At 39.0% G+C, this 17,009-nt stretch overlaps 1 protein-coding gene across 5 annotated transcripts in view; it reads left to right on the forward strand.

Annotated features, from left to right (window-relative positions):
- The window catches only part of DOCK3 (dedicator of cytokinesis 3), a 467,343-nt gene that overhangs the window by 363,387 nt on the left and 86,947 nt on the right, over positions 1-17,009 (forward strand). For all 5 annotated transcript variants that reach the window (XM_056129948.1, XM_056129950.1, XM_056129951.1 and 2 more), the window contains exons 25-27: positions 615-742; positions 3,274-3,420; positions 5,516-5,614. In XM_056129948.1, the coding sequence (XP_055985923.1) occupies positions 615-742; positions 3,274-3,420; positions 5,516-5,614 (374 nt within the window). The remainder of the gene's footprint in view (positions 1-614; positions 743-3,273; positions 3,421-5,515; positions 5,615-17,009) is intronic.

Genomic DNA, 17,009 nt, shown 5'->3' on the forward strand with positions numbered 1-17,009 from the left:
CATGTAGCACTGAGGAGCGAATGAGACATTTGAACTTAAGCATTGGGAAGGTTAGATGACTTTTAAAGGCTTATGAGAAGACAGAAGTCCTGATTCTATTTGCTTCATTGCTGTGGACACTCTAGAAACCCACAGTTGAGAGGAAAGGAAGCAAAATAATCACTTGCTGAATAGAACTGATATTCCACTTAACCAGGACATCAGGAAAAGGGGTTGCTTATAATCCATATCAACCCTGCATTTAATATAGTCCAGAGAGCTAAATATATCATTTAAATAGGGGGAGGTGTTCACTCTTAGTTTTGCTTTTAATTTGAAGTTTAGTCATCAGAGAGATTTTATTTGGAAGTGGTCTCCTAACGTCAACTACACAAAGTGTCTCTGACACTAAGGCTTAAAATGAGAACTATGGGAGAAATGGAATTTCTGGAATTTCTTATAGTGTCCATGAAATGGACTTGAAGTTCTTCATAAGGATAAAAGTGATTTCCTTCAGTTTCAGTCTCAGCCTCCCACCTAATTTAAGACCTGCAGGTTCCACAATATTATAGCCCTCTTCTTCACTTCACTTGTGTCTTCACTTGCTCTTCTTCACTGTGTCTTTTCTCTCCCAGAATCTCGTCGCATCCTGCTTCCAGTGGTCCTTCATCACATTCACCTTCACCTGAGGCAGCAGAAAGAGCTGCTAATATGCTCAGGGATTCTCGGCAGCATCTTCTCCATCGTCAAGACCAGCTCTCTGGTAGTGGCCTCATATCCTCTTTGCCCCTTTTAACTCTTCCCAAGTCATGTTTCTCAGTCAGAAGACTTTGTCAGTGATAGTAAGGTACCCTCAGTGAATGGATATGGTGTGTTCCCAACAGACTTCCCAACATAATCGTTTTCTCACCAAAAAAAAAAGTGAGTGGGACTCAAGTGATAGTACAGTGGGTAGGGTGCTTGCCTTGCAGGCGACTGCCCAGGTTCAATCTCCGGCATCCCATATGGTTCCCCCAGTACCACCAGGTGTGATTTCTAAGTGACGATCCAGAAGTAACCCCTGAGCATCACTGGATATGGCTCCCAAAACCAGAGTAAATAAATAAAATAAATTTTAAAAGCTGTTACCGTGAATTTACCCAGAAACATCTGGAGTATAAGAAAACTCAATCCTGTGTCATGTTCTCTTTCTATCAAGTTATTCTGAAGATATTCAGGCAAGAGTACCAGGAGGCAAGCCCAGGCTGAGAGACAGCTTGCTCATTCAGACTTTTCTGGCAGCTTGATTCCACCCATATGGCATTCCTTTAGCATGCCAGATGAGGTCAGGATATATGAGAGAGAAATCTTCCTCACAAGAGCTCTGAGTTTTGTGAGTTGGTAGACTTGTACTTTAGGGGTGAGATAATTTAACTTGTAATGCTTTTTCCTATTTCCTTTCCTCTTTTGCTTTTATTTTAAAAAGAGATGGAGAGGAAGAGAGAAAAAAAGGAGGGAAGGAAAGACATATCTCAGGCACAGATAACAAAAAGAATTTATTTGGGGGGGGGTGGAGATATGGCTTAATGGTATGACCTGGATTTGATGTTAGAACCATAAAAAAATATTTTAATGAAACCTATTATATATGTATATATATTTACATTGTTGGAAGAAATAAATATTTGAAAACTGTAGGAAAGTTGAACATAAAAGAATATGTTTTGGATATGTAACATCTTATTGAGATTAGGTTTTAAGAGAATAAAATTTTAAGTGCATTTAAAATTAAGACTTTAAAAAAATAAATAAATAAAATTAAGGCTAGTATCCAGGTGATGAGCACATACATGGTAAGACTATGTGAAGATGGAGAGATGCCAGAAGAGAGATTATGCTTAGTTTGAATAAGATCTAGGGACCAAATAAAATGCCTTATGATGACTAACAGACCCAGTTTGGCAGAACGACCGTGATGATTTTAGTGGCCCTGTTATTGACTCTTGGCTCCAGGTGAGTTTGGCAACTCTCTTTCCCATCAGGTCTCCAAGAAGTAGCACCAAGCCCATAGGTCTGCTAGCACAGTAGCCCAAGGTCAGACTAGGGAGGAGAATGGACAGAGGGCTTAATACTAAATAAATGAAATTAATTGAAAGAGGAAAAAAGTGAAGAGAAAGAATGGGAAGAAATAGCAAGGTATAAATCTAAAGGAATTGGTCTGTCTATATGCCGAGCTAGAAAATGAGATGCAATTACTTTCTTTTGATTACTCAGAGACTTCACAAATATGAGTGTTATGATACATTCAACAGATGAGAAAGTCAACTTTGACCCCAATATTTGCTTAAAACCTTCATATTGAATAAAATACAGTGTAGTTACATTGAATGGGCAGGGGATGTACAAATTTTAAATTCCATGAGAATAGAGATACTATCTTTCTTGTTTATATATATGTACTCAGCTTCCTAATGACTTGCATATGGTAAATGTTTAATGAAAAATGGATAAAAGGACAGATAGACATTTGAATCAGTAATAATATAGACTAATAATATAAAGAGACTATAAAAGAAGCAATGGGAATCTCTTTGTTAGATATTTAAAATCAAGCTACAGGATCTAAAATTAAATGTGTGAAAAAGCTCTAAAAAGATAGCACAGACTCTTCCTAAATTCAGAGCCTGGTCACTGGGAAGCAGTGCTTCACAAGGAGACATGCTTCTCTCTAGTTTTAGTGAAACTTCCTGAGAAAGATGTACTGAGATCAGATTCCTTCAGGAGCAGGCATACATATTGGCAGCCATCAAATCTTGCAAAGATTGAGATCACCAGAGGATAAAAGTCCTCAAAAATACTGAGATATTTCTTTGTACCTTCGCAAAAGTGAAACTGATGCCACCATACTTTCTTGGTGTGAATACCACTTTCTCAAAGTGAGTAGTTAGTTTGAGTTAGTAGTACTATGCTTTCTCTTGATTTTTCTAGGGAAATCAAAGAAGACATTTGACTCAAGATCTTTGCTTCTACCCTGTTTATTGTAATTAATATATGTGCTTGAAGTTCAGAATTATTGATATATTAAGGTAGTTCTGATTAGAGTAAGGACCAACAATGTTAAGAGAAACAGGTATGCCTCACGTTCTCTCAAAGTCATCATTCAGGTTTTTTGACACTGCATACTTACAGACTGGGAGCTCAGTATTGAGAATCCAGTCAAAACATCAGTCTTGATGTGACTGGCTTAATAAGTACTGCCAGCTGCATGTCAGCCACACCTGTGCTAACATTGCGTTCTCTTGCTGCTCACTCCAGGAGACAGATGTGATGGAGGAGGTAGAAATGATGGTGGAAAGCCTCCTAGACGTGCTCTTGCAGACTCTGCTCACCATCATGAGCAAATCGCACGCTCAGGAGGCGGTAAGAGGGCAGCGGTGCCCGCAGTGTACAGCCGAGATCACTGTTAGTAACTAACATTCAGGTTTCTTTCTTTTCTAACCTGGGGCTCCTCCATGCCAATCCTCATCTCATCATTTCACTACCTTCCTGCCAGCTTCCCTTCCTGCATGGTTGTCAGCATGCTGTTTCCCATCTCAATTTTGACCCCTATCTTCACTCTGAAAGTTCTAAGTTCATACTTCTAAGAGTCCAGAGCAGAATCAGTGTATCCGTTGGCCTTTACCTTTAAGTCAGCATGTTTTCTATAGTGTGAAATAAAGTAGGTTTGAAACTTAGATGTTGAAGACAATAACAATAATCTTCCTGTTTATTCCAGGAAGAAGTTTTTGTAAATGGTGTGCAGAATAATTTCCTCATAATTTGCTTGTGTTTATAAATTAAATTATGTTGGTCTATATAGTATTTGTATCCAAATGCTACCAAAACATCAGGAAAAATATGAGTTAGAATTACACTTGCTTACAGAATAATGATCTCCTGGGATCCAATTAGAACAGAAAGCAGACTGGGAGAGTGTTTTAGGAAAGATAAGAGATAGCATCTGGGCCTTCAGTGCCCTCATTCCTTTACGCAGAGTAGTCCTATATTAGAATATCATCATCAGATTGCATGGAAACTTCCAAATGAGAGACTACAATGATGCCTTTGAAGAAAACCTGCTATGGGACCAAACTATGCCCCAGATACAAGATAGCTGAGATTTGGGGGGAGCATTTGTCTTGGAAAGAATATCTGCTCTTTAGACTACTCTCACTATAGATGAAAACACATGCACCCTCGAAACCTCAAAACCCATGCTTCTAACCCACATAGTTTAGTGCTTGTTGTGAACCCACTCCTGTTTAATACTTGTTACAAATAATAACATCCTGCTAATAATTTTATATTATGGAGATGGTAGTAACCACAATTTATTGAGCATTTTTTGTGTACTAGACATTTTACTGAAATATTTTATATACATCAGTCCTCTGATCCCCTACAGTTAGTAATTGTGGTTTATAATATCTGTTTTGAGATTTACATACATGCATCTATTGTAAAGACATATGTATGTAATAGTTTGATTAGCATAGAAAATATTTGAGACACCATAAAAACCTGTCAAATCCCCTTGTTTTAAAAACATTTGAAAATTATTCAAATTAAGTATATTTCATTTATCTCTTTTGAAGAAGCAGAGGAGTTAAGGCTCAGCTGCTCCATTTCAGAAGTTGCCATTAGATCATTAAACTCCTTGGAATTCATAAATCTTCTATGTACCGCAGTTGAAAATTAAATGTTTAAAACACCTTTTTGTCATTAAAATGTTACTGTCTTAAAAGTTTGTATACCAGAAAAAATCTATATCTCATTTTCTCAGGAAGCTCAGTTCAGGGCCAGAGAAATAGTACAGTGGGTAAAATACTTGCCTTGCAAACAGTCAATCTGGCTTGATCCCCCACACTGTAATATGGTTCCTGAGGCCTACCAAGAGTGATCCTTGATCACGGAGCCAGTACTATGTCCTGAGCACAGCCAGGTGTTTCGCCACCATCCCCTCCAAAAAGCAAAGCATGGGGGGCAAGGATCAGTTCAGATTCCTCTGCTTTCCAAACAGCTATGATGATCTAGTATCCACCATCTCCTTGATCCAATAACTATACATAATCTCTGGGAGAGTCCCAGGGAAATTTTTGATGAGGGGCTCCTCAAGCATAACAGTATGGGCAGATTCCAAATTCTCTCCAGAGAAAGCCAAGCACCCTATTCCAAGTATCTCCTCCACACTTTGGTATGATGCCCTAGCAACAAATTGTCACCAAGAATTGGCAAAACTTTTCATAGTGAAAACAAAACGTAGACTATCTGACTTTATAGCACTTGGTTGTTGTAGGTTAAGATTTTTCAGTTAGCCCTGAGCTGCAGAGATCTTACCAAGACTCTCAAGCTCATCAGGCTTCCCTTTGCAGGAAAGAAAACTCACTTTCAGTTATCACCTTCCTTTTCATGATCATTGGGGCCATTTCAGACCCTTCCTTCTCTCCTTGCCCTCTGTGGATTGGGGAAACAACCACTGTGATTGACTGTGCTAAGTATTTTTTGGGTTGGTCCACAGGGTGAATATGTGTCCTGCCTTCTTTCATTGCTTCGTCAAATGTGTGATACCCATTACCAACACCTCCTGGACAACTTTCAGAGCAAAGATGAACTCAAGGTAGGCAACAAAGCGCTGACATATTACTAGAAAAGAAAAGAATTTGGCTGAGACTGCTCAGAGGTTTTTAACCTACCACTGGTTAAAATAAAAGGTAATTGCAAGTGACCAGTGCTGAGAACAGTGTATGATTCACCAGGATCACTTCTATAGCTGAGTTAGAAACTTAAAAAAACAGCAGTGTCCCAGATAGTTAGACCTCAGTAACAACGGGAAGTTTTCCCTAAGTAGTAGCAGTCTTCTTGCCATGTGCCTCTATGAGAGAGGATATTCTAGATTACATTTATTATCGCAAACCAGCATGCATCCTCTTCTCATTAACTCAGCAGTTCCTTTATATTTTGTTCCCTACAAACCAAGATTTACTGTTTAATAACTAAAATAATAACAATGATGACAGTTTTTCCTCATTCAGATATATTTCTGGAAGAAACTTATTAACAGCAGAACTGAACACTGCCCAAATCTGGATCTGAGCACTGAGGGACAGATAGTGCAGAGAAATAGGCCTGTAATCTAGATGAGAGGAGAGCATTCCCAAGCTCAGCATCATAGTACTGCTGACAGATTGATGGGGGGTTGTGTGTGTTTGCATTAAAATGCTATTACTTAGTTAATCTCTGGATAAAGAAATTATTAAAAACTTTAGTTATGTACTCTGCCTCCACCCAGAGCCAGGTCACTTATATAATACAGTAGTGCACTTTTTGACATTACTATTCACTTGTATGAGCATATTATTGTAGCCGTTAATAAGTATCGGTTATGTTTTGGTATCTGGTCCTACAGATTATTACTGACTCATTATAGTAAACCAAATCTGTTTATTTCAGTGAGATGAACTGAATTCATTGAAAAGCTTTGTCCAGAACCTGGAGTTCACATTCAGGTCAATAAATATTGCTTGACCTAGGATATAGTGTCCGAAGCTTCAGTCTTGGCTGTTTAGAACATTTATAGAGTGCATTCTACTAGCTGATTCTCAAGAGGAAGTTCAGGCTGGCACTGTCTCTTTTCAATTGAATGTTTGCATCACATTGATCTATATACATAATTCTATCTAAGTATGCTACAAAGCTTGTAGCATAAAGCAGCATCTCTTGGTTCAGTCTAACCTATGTCAAATTGCTACTTCTCATTTTGAACTCTTGCTTTTCTTCTAGTAGTTCTTGTTGCTATTTCAAGATTTTTTAATATTAATTTTATCTATATCCTCTTCCCATGGAAAATTAGAATGATTTTTCAGAATTAGAATAATTCCTCCCATATTTGTTCCTCTTTTCAATCTTCTAATATAATTTATATGCATGTCTGATTAAATTGGTAATTGACTCTTTACTATAGCTAGGTAAATGCTATAGAAAACTATAAGCTATTCATTCCTTTCTTTTAAAACTTCTTGTATTTCCTGGAATTAATTGCCTCTTTGATTATTGTTTGTTTTGGGGTTTGAAGGTTTTATTTATTTATTTATAGTTTTCAAATCTGCTTATAATTTCCTACTCTATCTAGCATCTCTGTATAAAAACTCATTCTTCCAGCTTTCATCTTAGTCAAATCAAGACCAAATTGATCAGGTCAGATACTTTCTCTTTTTCTCCAAAGTGCTGTCTTCATTTGCTTCAGTCCCTTTCATCTTATCTCCTATATGTGGATATTCCTGTATGTCTATTTGCATCTAAAAATGGGGTTCTGTGTTACTTTATAGGAGCTGTGTGTATATAGACCTTATCTCCAACAGTCTTCCCAGTAGAGGACTAAAGAAAGTCTGGTTATTTGGTGAGGGCATCCTCTAATTCCTCTGTCTGTTGCCCTGTATCCTTGGACTTTTCTGTTTTCCTATAGAGGAACCCTTTATAATTCCTAGGGATGTAGTAGACTGGTAGACTGCCAGTGTTTTGGGAGCCAAATAGAAAAAGGGACTGGGGTGGGGTGGGGTGGGGGGCAGAGTGATAGTATGGAAGATTGAATGCTTGCCTTGAACGTTCCCAACCCAGGTTCAATCCCCAGAGTACTCCATATGGTCCCTTGAGTCTACCAGGAGTGATTCCGGAGCACAGAGGCAGGAGTAAGAGTAAGCCCTGAGCAGTACCAAGTGTGACCCAGAAACAAAGAAGGAAGGAAGGAAGGAAGGAAGGAAGGAAGGAAGGAAGGAAGGAAGGAAGGAAGGAAGGGTGGGTGTGGCCCAAAAACAAGGAGGGAGGAAGGGAGGAAGGGAGAGAAATAGAAAGGAGAGAAAAAGGGAGGAAAGGAGGAAGGGAGGGAGGGGGAGAGAGAGAGAGAGAGAAAGAAAGAGAGAGAGGAGGGAAGGAGGGACTGTGTCATGAAAGATTCTCAGTGATCAGCTACTACAGAGACTGTCAACCTGTGACAGAGTGTGGTAAAGTTGTTTATGGAAATGAACGTGAAAATGGCAGAGGTTATCTCCTGGAGACTTTAAACAGACCCTTTTTGTTTCAAATTCTTTTACCCTGATCCGACAGAGGTACATGGTGATGCAACTCACTTTCTAAAATTATTGAGATATATGCATATTTTTTAATTCAATCACTGTGAATTACAAAGATACTTTTCTCAAATTCTTGCTTCTGTTGCTATCACCTCCAGAGACTTTTGGCTCAGCATTCTCAAGTATAGTAAATCAGTTACTTAAAAAGTTTTTAAAAATTGTCTCTTTTTGGCAGCTCAGATAGAGAAGGGACCACCAAGTAAAGGGCGATTGGAGGGCCCGCTCGGGGTGGGAGATGTGAGCTGAAAGTAGACTGTAGATCGAACATGATGACCACTCAGTACCTATATTTCAAACCACAACACCCAAAAGGAGAGAGAGAGCAAAAGGAAATACCCTGCCACAGAGGCCGGGGGGGGGGGGGGGGGGGGGGGGGGGGGAGTGGGGGGGTTGGTGGGAGGGATACTGGGATCATTGGTGGTAGGAAGTGAATAAAAAAAAAGCATGAATGAAAAACTTTTCAAATTAACAAACTAGACCACTAAAATATAAAGATATAAAATATAAAAATTTATCCCCAAAATGTGTCTGGCATATCGAATACGTCACAGGGAGCTTGCCAGGCTCTGCCATGAGGGCAAGATACTCTCGGTAGCTTGTCGGGCTCTCCGAGAGGGGCGGAGGAATCGAACTCGGGTCGGCCATGTTGGCTGTGTGTAAGGCAAACACCCTACCGCTGTGCTATCGCTCCAGCCCAAGGGCAAGCTACCGAGAGTATTTGATATGCCAGACACAGTAACAACAAAGTCTCCAATGGAGACGTTACTGGGCCCGCTCGAGCAAATCGACGATCAATGGGAGGGCCTTTACCTTTACGGGCTGGAGCGATAGCACAGCGGGTAGGGCGTTTGCCTTACAAGCGGCCAACATGGCCAACCCGAGTTCGATTCCTCCGCCCCTCTCGGAGAGCCCGGCAAGCTACCGAGAGTATTCAATATGCCAGACACAGTAACAACAAAGTCTCCAATGGAGACGTTACTGGGCCCGCTCGAGCAAATCGACGATCAACGGGAGGGCCTTTACCTTTACCTTACCTTATCCCCAAAATGCAATTTTTGTTAATTTAATGAACAACCAGTGCTATATACAATTAAAAATATTTTAAAATATGATAGTAAAAATACACATAGAATAAATATTTGGAGGGCATCCTGAGTGGTGATTGGGTTGCCAAAGGTCACTCCTATCAATACTTCCTAGTTCTGACAGTGAAGGCCTGTGGATTCAATGCCAGAGTTTAATAATACAGCACTCTTTGTCCCCAGCCATGATGTGGATCCAGAGTCATACCCAGCAGTGCTTGTGTGACTGCTAGGGCTATGTATAGCAGTGCTCAAGGGGCCTGTGATACCAGGGATTGAACTTGGGGCCTCACACATACAAGGCCTGTACTCTTCTCCTTTAAGCTATTTCTCAAGCCCAAAAATTATTTCTTGTATTTTGGGGTGTTTTTTTGTTTGTTTGTTTGTTTGTTTGTTTGTTTGTTTGTTTAGGGCCACATCTGACAGTGCCCAAAGCTTACTCCTAGCTGTGTTCAGGATCACTCCCAGAAGAGTTCAGGGAACCATATGAAGTGCAGTGGATTAAACCCGGGTCAGTCACGTGCAAGGCAAGCACCCTACCTGCTGTAATATTGCCCCCAAGCCCAATAAATATTTTCAAAGAATCCACTGATCTTTCATGATAAACTAATTCAGCAAACTAGAAGTAGAAGGAAATTTCTTCAAACTATAAAGGACATCTATGAAAAACCCACAGCTAACATACTTAATAATTACAGAAGACTGGATTCTTCTCCCATTAAGATTAGGAACAAGAGAAAGATAAATGTCCTAGCTGCTTATATTTATTATGCTTGCAGATCTAACTAGGAAATTTAGGCATGAAAAAATAAAGGGGGCTCAGAGTGAAAAAGAAATAAAAGGCATGTAAATTAGAAGGGAAGAAGTAAAAGTATCTTTAACCTCACAGAAAATTTTAACTATTTCTAAAAAATATTTTTTCAAGTATTAGACAAGCAGGGTTATAGAATATGTAGTCAGTATAAAATCAGTTCTATCACCTTACAGTGTTGAATAGGTAAAGATGAAATTAAAGTAACAGTTCCATAAAATGAACAATAATTAGGAAAAGAAATGAAAGAAGACCTAGATAAATGGATTAATACCCACTGTGCATGGATTAAAATACTTGATGTTGTTAGTATTTCAATACTTAATAAAGTGATCTACAGATTTTATGCAAGATATGTCAAAAAGTTTTGATTAACTTTTTGCAGAGATTATATGATCCATAATATCATGTGAAAATATAAATAATTCAGATAGCTAGATAATTTTGAAAAAATAAAATATAAGTGTCCACATGGACCAATTTCAAAACTTACAACTAAGTAACAGTAATTAAAATTATTACTGGCATAAAGATTGACAGATATATAAATGTAATTGGATTGAGAATTCAGAAGTGTTTCTATTTACATTTGATTGATTTTCAGTAATGGTACCAAGAAAATTAAATGAAAGACTATTTTTAACAAAAGTACTGGACAACTTGAATTGTTTATGCAAAAGAATGAAATTTTATTCATATCTTACAGCACCTGTAAGAGTAATTCAAAAGAAACCATGCACTTAAAATGAAAGAGCCAAATCTCTTAGAAGTGTTTCTATTTACATTTGAATGATTTTCAATAATGGTATCAAGAAACTTAAATGAAAGACTATTTTCAACAAAAGTACTGGACAACTTGATAGGTTCATGCAAAGAATGAAATTGTATGCCTATCTTACAGCACCTATAAGATTAATTCAAAAGAAACCATGCACTTAAAATGAAAGAGCTGAATCTCTCAGAAGAAATATAGAAGTACTTATATCTCCATGGGTTAACCAGTTATTTTAAATATAAAACAGCAAAAGCACAAACCACAAGATAAATAAGCTAGACTTCCTCAAAATTAAAAATAAAATTATATTGCAAAGGTTATCATCAACAAAGTGAAAGACAACCCCAAGAATTGAAGAAAATTACATATCTAAGAAAAACTCTTATATTCTAATAGTATAAATAACTCTTACAACTAAACAATAAAAATCCAAACAACATAGTTAAATGCTGGGCAAAAAAAAATTAATTGTAATTTACCAAAAGAAGCTATTCAATCCCAATAGATAAAAAGATGTTTAACATCAGTAGTCATTTAAAAATGCAGATAAAAACGTTTAACAGATTTCACCAGTGTAACTACCTGGTACTGTAATTTTGGGTTTTTTTTGTAGTGTAACATGGTTACAGTAGTGTTCGCTTTTACGGTTTTTATGGTGTTTATTATGATATCTTCACGTCACTATAGCCCAAGACCTTCTACCACCAACCTGTGTCAGTTCTAGTCAGCTTTGTTATTCCCATTCAACCCTGACTCCTTGCTAATCTCAGTTCTTTGAAGGGTGTTTGTCATTGTTTGATACTATGTATTACCTGTTTTATTCTCCATATACCACACATGAATGAGAGGAATTGGTATTTGTCCTTCTCCCCTTGACTTACCTCCCCAGTTCCATCCAAATTGTAACAAACTGTAAGTTTTTGTCTTTTTATAATATTCTATTCTGTCTGTATCTCAAACCTTCATATCTAGTATATTGTATTCAGTGCTGCAGTGAACATAGGTGTGCAGATATCTATTCAAAATAATTTTTTTGTTTTGGGGAATAGATGACAAGAAGTAGAATCACTGCATTATATGTAAGCTCTATTCTTTTGTGAGAAGTCTCCACACATTTTTTTCCATAGAGTTTAAACCAGATAACATCCCCACAGTGAACGAAGGTTCCCTTTTAACTATATCCCCATCAGCACTAGTTGTTTCTAGTTTTTTTGTTTTGTTTTGGATTCACACCTGCTGGTGCTCAGGGCTTACTCCTACTTCTGCACAGAGAGATCACTCCCTGGCGACTGTACCATACCAGAGTGTGAACACAGGTTGGCTGCATTTAAGGCAAGCATCCTACCCACTGTATTATCTCCCCAGCTCTTGTTTATAGGGTTTTTTTTATATGTATCATTTTCATTGATGTAAAATGATCCTTTTTTGTCATTTTGACTTGAATTTCTCTGATAATAAGTCCTGGTGAACACTTTTTAATGTATGTCTTCTTAGGGAAAAATCTTATTCATGTCTTTTCATTTTTTTGATGGTGTTATTGGGTTTTTGTTGTTGTTATTGCTGAACTACATGTGTTTTATGTAACTTGCATATTATTTATTTGATGTATGGTGTACATCCATTCATAGGGTGTCCTTTAATTTTACCCTGGAATTCTTTTATCCCCAGACTTTATTTTATGAAAGCACCGTGATTTACAAATTTATGTATAGTTGGTTTTTAGACATAAAATATTCCACCTCTGATCCTGCCACCAGTTTCACTTTCCCTCAACCATTGTTCACAGGCTCCCTCTCCCACCCCAAACCCACTCAGCCTGCCATCTCAACAGGCACCCTTTAAGTTTGTTGAATAATGTTTGGGTCTCCTTACTTCAGTGCTGTTGACTCTATGGACTGTATATTTAGCTTTATAATTCCTTCCATCCAAGTACTAACCAGGCCCAACCCTGCTTAGCTTCCGAGATCAGACGAGATCGGGCGCGTTCAGGGTGGTATGGCCGTAACATCACCAATGTACATTGACCTTTGCCTCTGTTGCTTCTCTGCCATATAAACATTTTCATTTGAAAATAAGTAACTTCCAATTATTTATTTTTATTTTTCCTTTTTCCTCAATATATTTTATAGATTCTGTTCTAATAACAGGGTCTTCAGTCCACTTTGAATTAATTTTTTTAATGATGTGATTTAGAGATACAGATCCAGCTTGATTTTTTTTCATGTGACTATCCTGTTTGCCCAGCACCTTTTGCTGAAGAGATGTTCCAGCTCCACTTCCTCTATTCAGCTCCTTTGTTATAGATTAACTATCCATATACCTAAAAGGGTTTATTTTGTTTGGTTTTTGGAGAGGAAGGTGGTGGATTTTTTTTTATTTGAATTTTCTAATTGAATCACCATGAGATACACAGTTACAAAGTTGTTCATGCTTGAGTTTCATTCATACAGTGTTCCAAACACCAGTATACATTTCCCACCACCAATGTCTCCACTTTTTCCTCCCACCACTCCATCACTTGCAGCCTTTCATATAGCAGGCACTTTTTTTCTTTCTCTCTATCTCTCACTCTTCCTTTGGCGCATTATGGTTTGCAATACAGTACTAAGTGATAGCACAGCGGGCAAGGCGTTCACCTTGCATGCAGCCAACATGGCTGACCCGAGTTCAATTCCTCTGCCCCTCTCGGAGAGCCCGGCAAGCTACCGAGAGTATCTCGCCCGCACGGCAGAGCCTGGCAAGCTCCCCGTGACGTATTCGATATGCCAGACACAGTAATAACAAAGTCTCACAATGGAGACATTACTGGGCCCGGTCGAGCAAATCGATGAACAACGGGAGGACAGTGACAGTGACATACAGGGGCTTAATGGCTCCAAGATGAGATACAACAATTTCACACACTTTCCTCTAAGGAAATCTTTTTGGATCACTTTTAGTCAATTGGGCTGGAGCAATAGCACAGCAGTAGGGCGTTTGCTTTGCAGGCAGCCAGCCCGGCTGAGCCAGGTTCGATTCCTCCACCCCTCTCGGAGAACCTGGCAAGTTACCAAGAGTATCTCACCTGCACAGCAAAACCTGGCAAGCTACCCATGATGTATTCGGTATACCAAACACAGTAACAACAAGTCTCACAACAGAGACATTACTGGGTCTGCTCGAGCAAATCAATGAACAATAGGATGACAGTGTTGTTGGTCAATTATTCATAACAAGCAATACAAAATAAATTATTTAGCATCCGCCCATGGGGCAGGCTTAGATAGTGGTGGGAAAATTAAAAATAATGGTGGTTGGAAGGTGTAATGGTGGTGGGGATTGGTGTTGAAATATTGAATGTAATCAATTATTTTGAATAACTTTATAAAAATAAAATTAAAAAATTAATAATACTTTAAATCAATTGTAATTTACAGGGCAATAACTAGTAACATTAAAATATACATTCAAATAAGCAATGAATTAAAATGACACTATATTTACAGAACAGAAGTCAGAAATAGAGAAATAAAGGAATGAAAAAAATCATATAGAAGTAAAAATAAAAGCAAAACAACAGGTGAAAATCCTAACTTGTTAATAATGACAGTAAATGTAAATTAATAAAACAAATCATATCTGGACTGCCTACTCTGTATGCAGGACGCCAGATTTGATCTCCAGCATCACATTGTCTCAAGCACTACTGAAAGCAATCCTGAACACCAAGTAGGAGTAGCTTCTCAGTAACACTATGTGCAGTTCAAAACTAATAAATAAACTTGATCCAACTATATTCTATTTACAAGAAATACTTCAGATTCGGGTTGGAGCAAAAGCACAGTGGTAGGGCGTTTGCCTTGCACGCGGCCGACCCAGCTGACCAGGGTTCGATTCCTCCACCCCTCTCAGAGAGCCCGGCAAGCTACCGAGAGTATCTCGCCCACGCGGCAGTCTGGCAAGCTACCTGTGATGTATTTGATATGCCAAACACAGTAACAACAAGTCTCACAATGTAGATGAAGAAGTTTGACAATCTTGTAGGTGGGCATCCACGAGATCTTTTGACGTCCGTGGAATCCAGTCAGTAATGGCTCTAGTCCAGCAGTCGTCTCTAAACCTCATTACGTGTCCGGCCCATCTGATTTTTGATGCCTTGGCAAATGAGACAGCATCCCTGATTCTTGAGCATTGATGGAGATCAGAACTCCGGATCCTATCTCTCATTTAAGTGAAGCGTGATACTCTAAGCATAGCTCTTTCGATTCCTCTTTGAGAGACCCGAATAGCGTTCTCATCCTGTTTTCATAGGGCCCAGGTCTCTGAGGCATATGTTAATGCAAGAAGAACAGTGGAATCGAAGAGATGTGCTCAGAGGTGGAGGTTCTTTGTCCTCTTATTTATTTCTTTAACGCTCTTGAAGGCAATCCAAGTCGTTCTCTTCCTCCTGCGCAACTCAGGTGCCAGGTCATTCGTCATGTTGACTTCTCGACCTAGGTACACATAGCTGTTGCATTCGGAGATGGTCTTTCCATTGAGAGTGAATGGAACATCAGGAACAAGACTGTTTCTCATGGACATTGTCTTTGTGAGATTCAGTTGTAATCCGACCTTTCCACACTCACGGTTGAAGTTGGTTAGCATTTGTGCTGCTTGGCTGATGTTTGGTGTTATTAGAACAATGTCATCAGCAAACCGGAGGTGGTGTAGTTGTCGACCATCTATCTTCACTCCCATTCCTTCCCATTCCAGTCATCACATGATGTTCTCAAGGGTGGCACTGAATAGTTTTGGTGAAATGGTGTCACCCTGCTGAACCCCTCTCTTGACATGGATGATTATTTCTTTGTAGAATGGTGAGATCCTGGTAGTGAATCCATAATACAGCTCACGGAGGATCCTGATGTATTGAGTTTGAACGCCCTGATTGGCTAGGGCTCCGATGACCGCTTCTGTCTCAACAGAATCAAAGGCCGTCTTTAAATCAATGAACGTTAGACAGAGCGGCATCTTGAACTCCCGAGAAACCTCAATGAGCTTGGTTATCGTGTGGATATGGTCGATGGTGCTGAATCCTTTTCGGAACCTGGCTTGCTCGCATGGTTGTCCTTCATTTAGTGTTCTGCCAATCCTATTCAGGATAACTCAAGTGAACAGCTTGTAGATGGCAGACAATAGGCAGATTGGGTAATAGTTGCCAATGTTGTGAATGTCTCCCTTCTTGTATAGTAGTAGAGTCCTGCTGGTTTTCCACTGGGATGAAACCTTGCATTCAGACAGGTAGCGTGTGAAGAGCCGAGCCTGTGTGTGTGTGTGTGTGTGTATAGATATATATGTGTGTGTGTGTGTATACATATATATATATATATATACACATATAAAATTCAGATCTCTTGTCTTCTGCCTTACACCCCACCAAATGTGATGCACTTTAACAAATGGTGCTGGCAAAACTGGACTGCTATATGAAAATAAACGGGCTCAGATCTCTACCTAACACCATGTACAAAAGTCAGATCAAAATGGATTAAAAACCTCAACATCAGAAGACAAGGTCAGCAAAACCCTCCACGACATTGAAGCTAACAGTATCTTCAAAGACAACATGCTGCTGGCCAAGCAAGTGGAAACAGATAAACAAATGAAAGTATCTTAAACTAAGAAGCTTCTGCACCTCAAAAGAAAGTGACCAATATATGAAGACAGTCTACAGAATGGGAAAGGATATTCACCCAGTACCATTGGATAACAGGTTGATATCAAGGATATACAAAGCACTGGTTGAAATCCACAAGAAGAAAACATCCAACCCCATCAGAAAATGGGGCAATGAAATGAACAGAAACTTTGTCAAAGAAGAAATCCGAATGGCCAAAAGGCACATGAAAAAATGCTCTACATCACTAATTATCAGGGAGATGCAGATCTAAACAACAATGAGATATCACCTCACACCACAGAGACTGGCCCACATCCAAAAGAACAAAAGCAACCAGTGTTGGCATGGATGTGGGGAGAAAGAGACTCTCTTTCACTGCTGGTGGGAATGCCGACTGGTTCAGCCCTTTTGGAAAACAGCATGGACGATTCTCAAAAAATTGGAAATTGAGCTCCCATTTCACCCAACAATACCACTCCTGGGAATATATCCCAGAGAGGTAAAAAGTATAGTAGTAATGACATCTTCACTTGTATGTTCATTGCTGCACTGTTATTTACAATAGCCAGAATCTGGGGGA

The sequence above is a fragment of the Sorex fumeus genome, unplaced genomic scaffold, assembly GCF_029834395.1.
Source record: "Sorex fumeus unplaced genomic scaffold, SorFum_2.1 ptg000072l, whole genome shotgun sequence".
Taxonomy (NCBI): Eukaryota; Metazoa; Chordata; class Mammalia; order Eulipotyphla; family Soricidae; genus Sorex; species Sorex fumeus.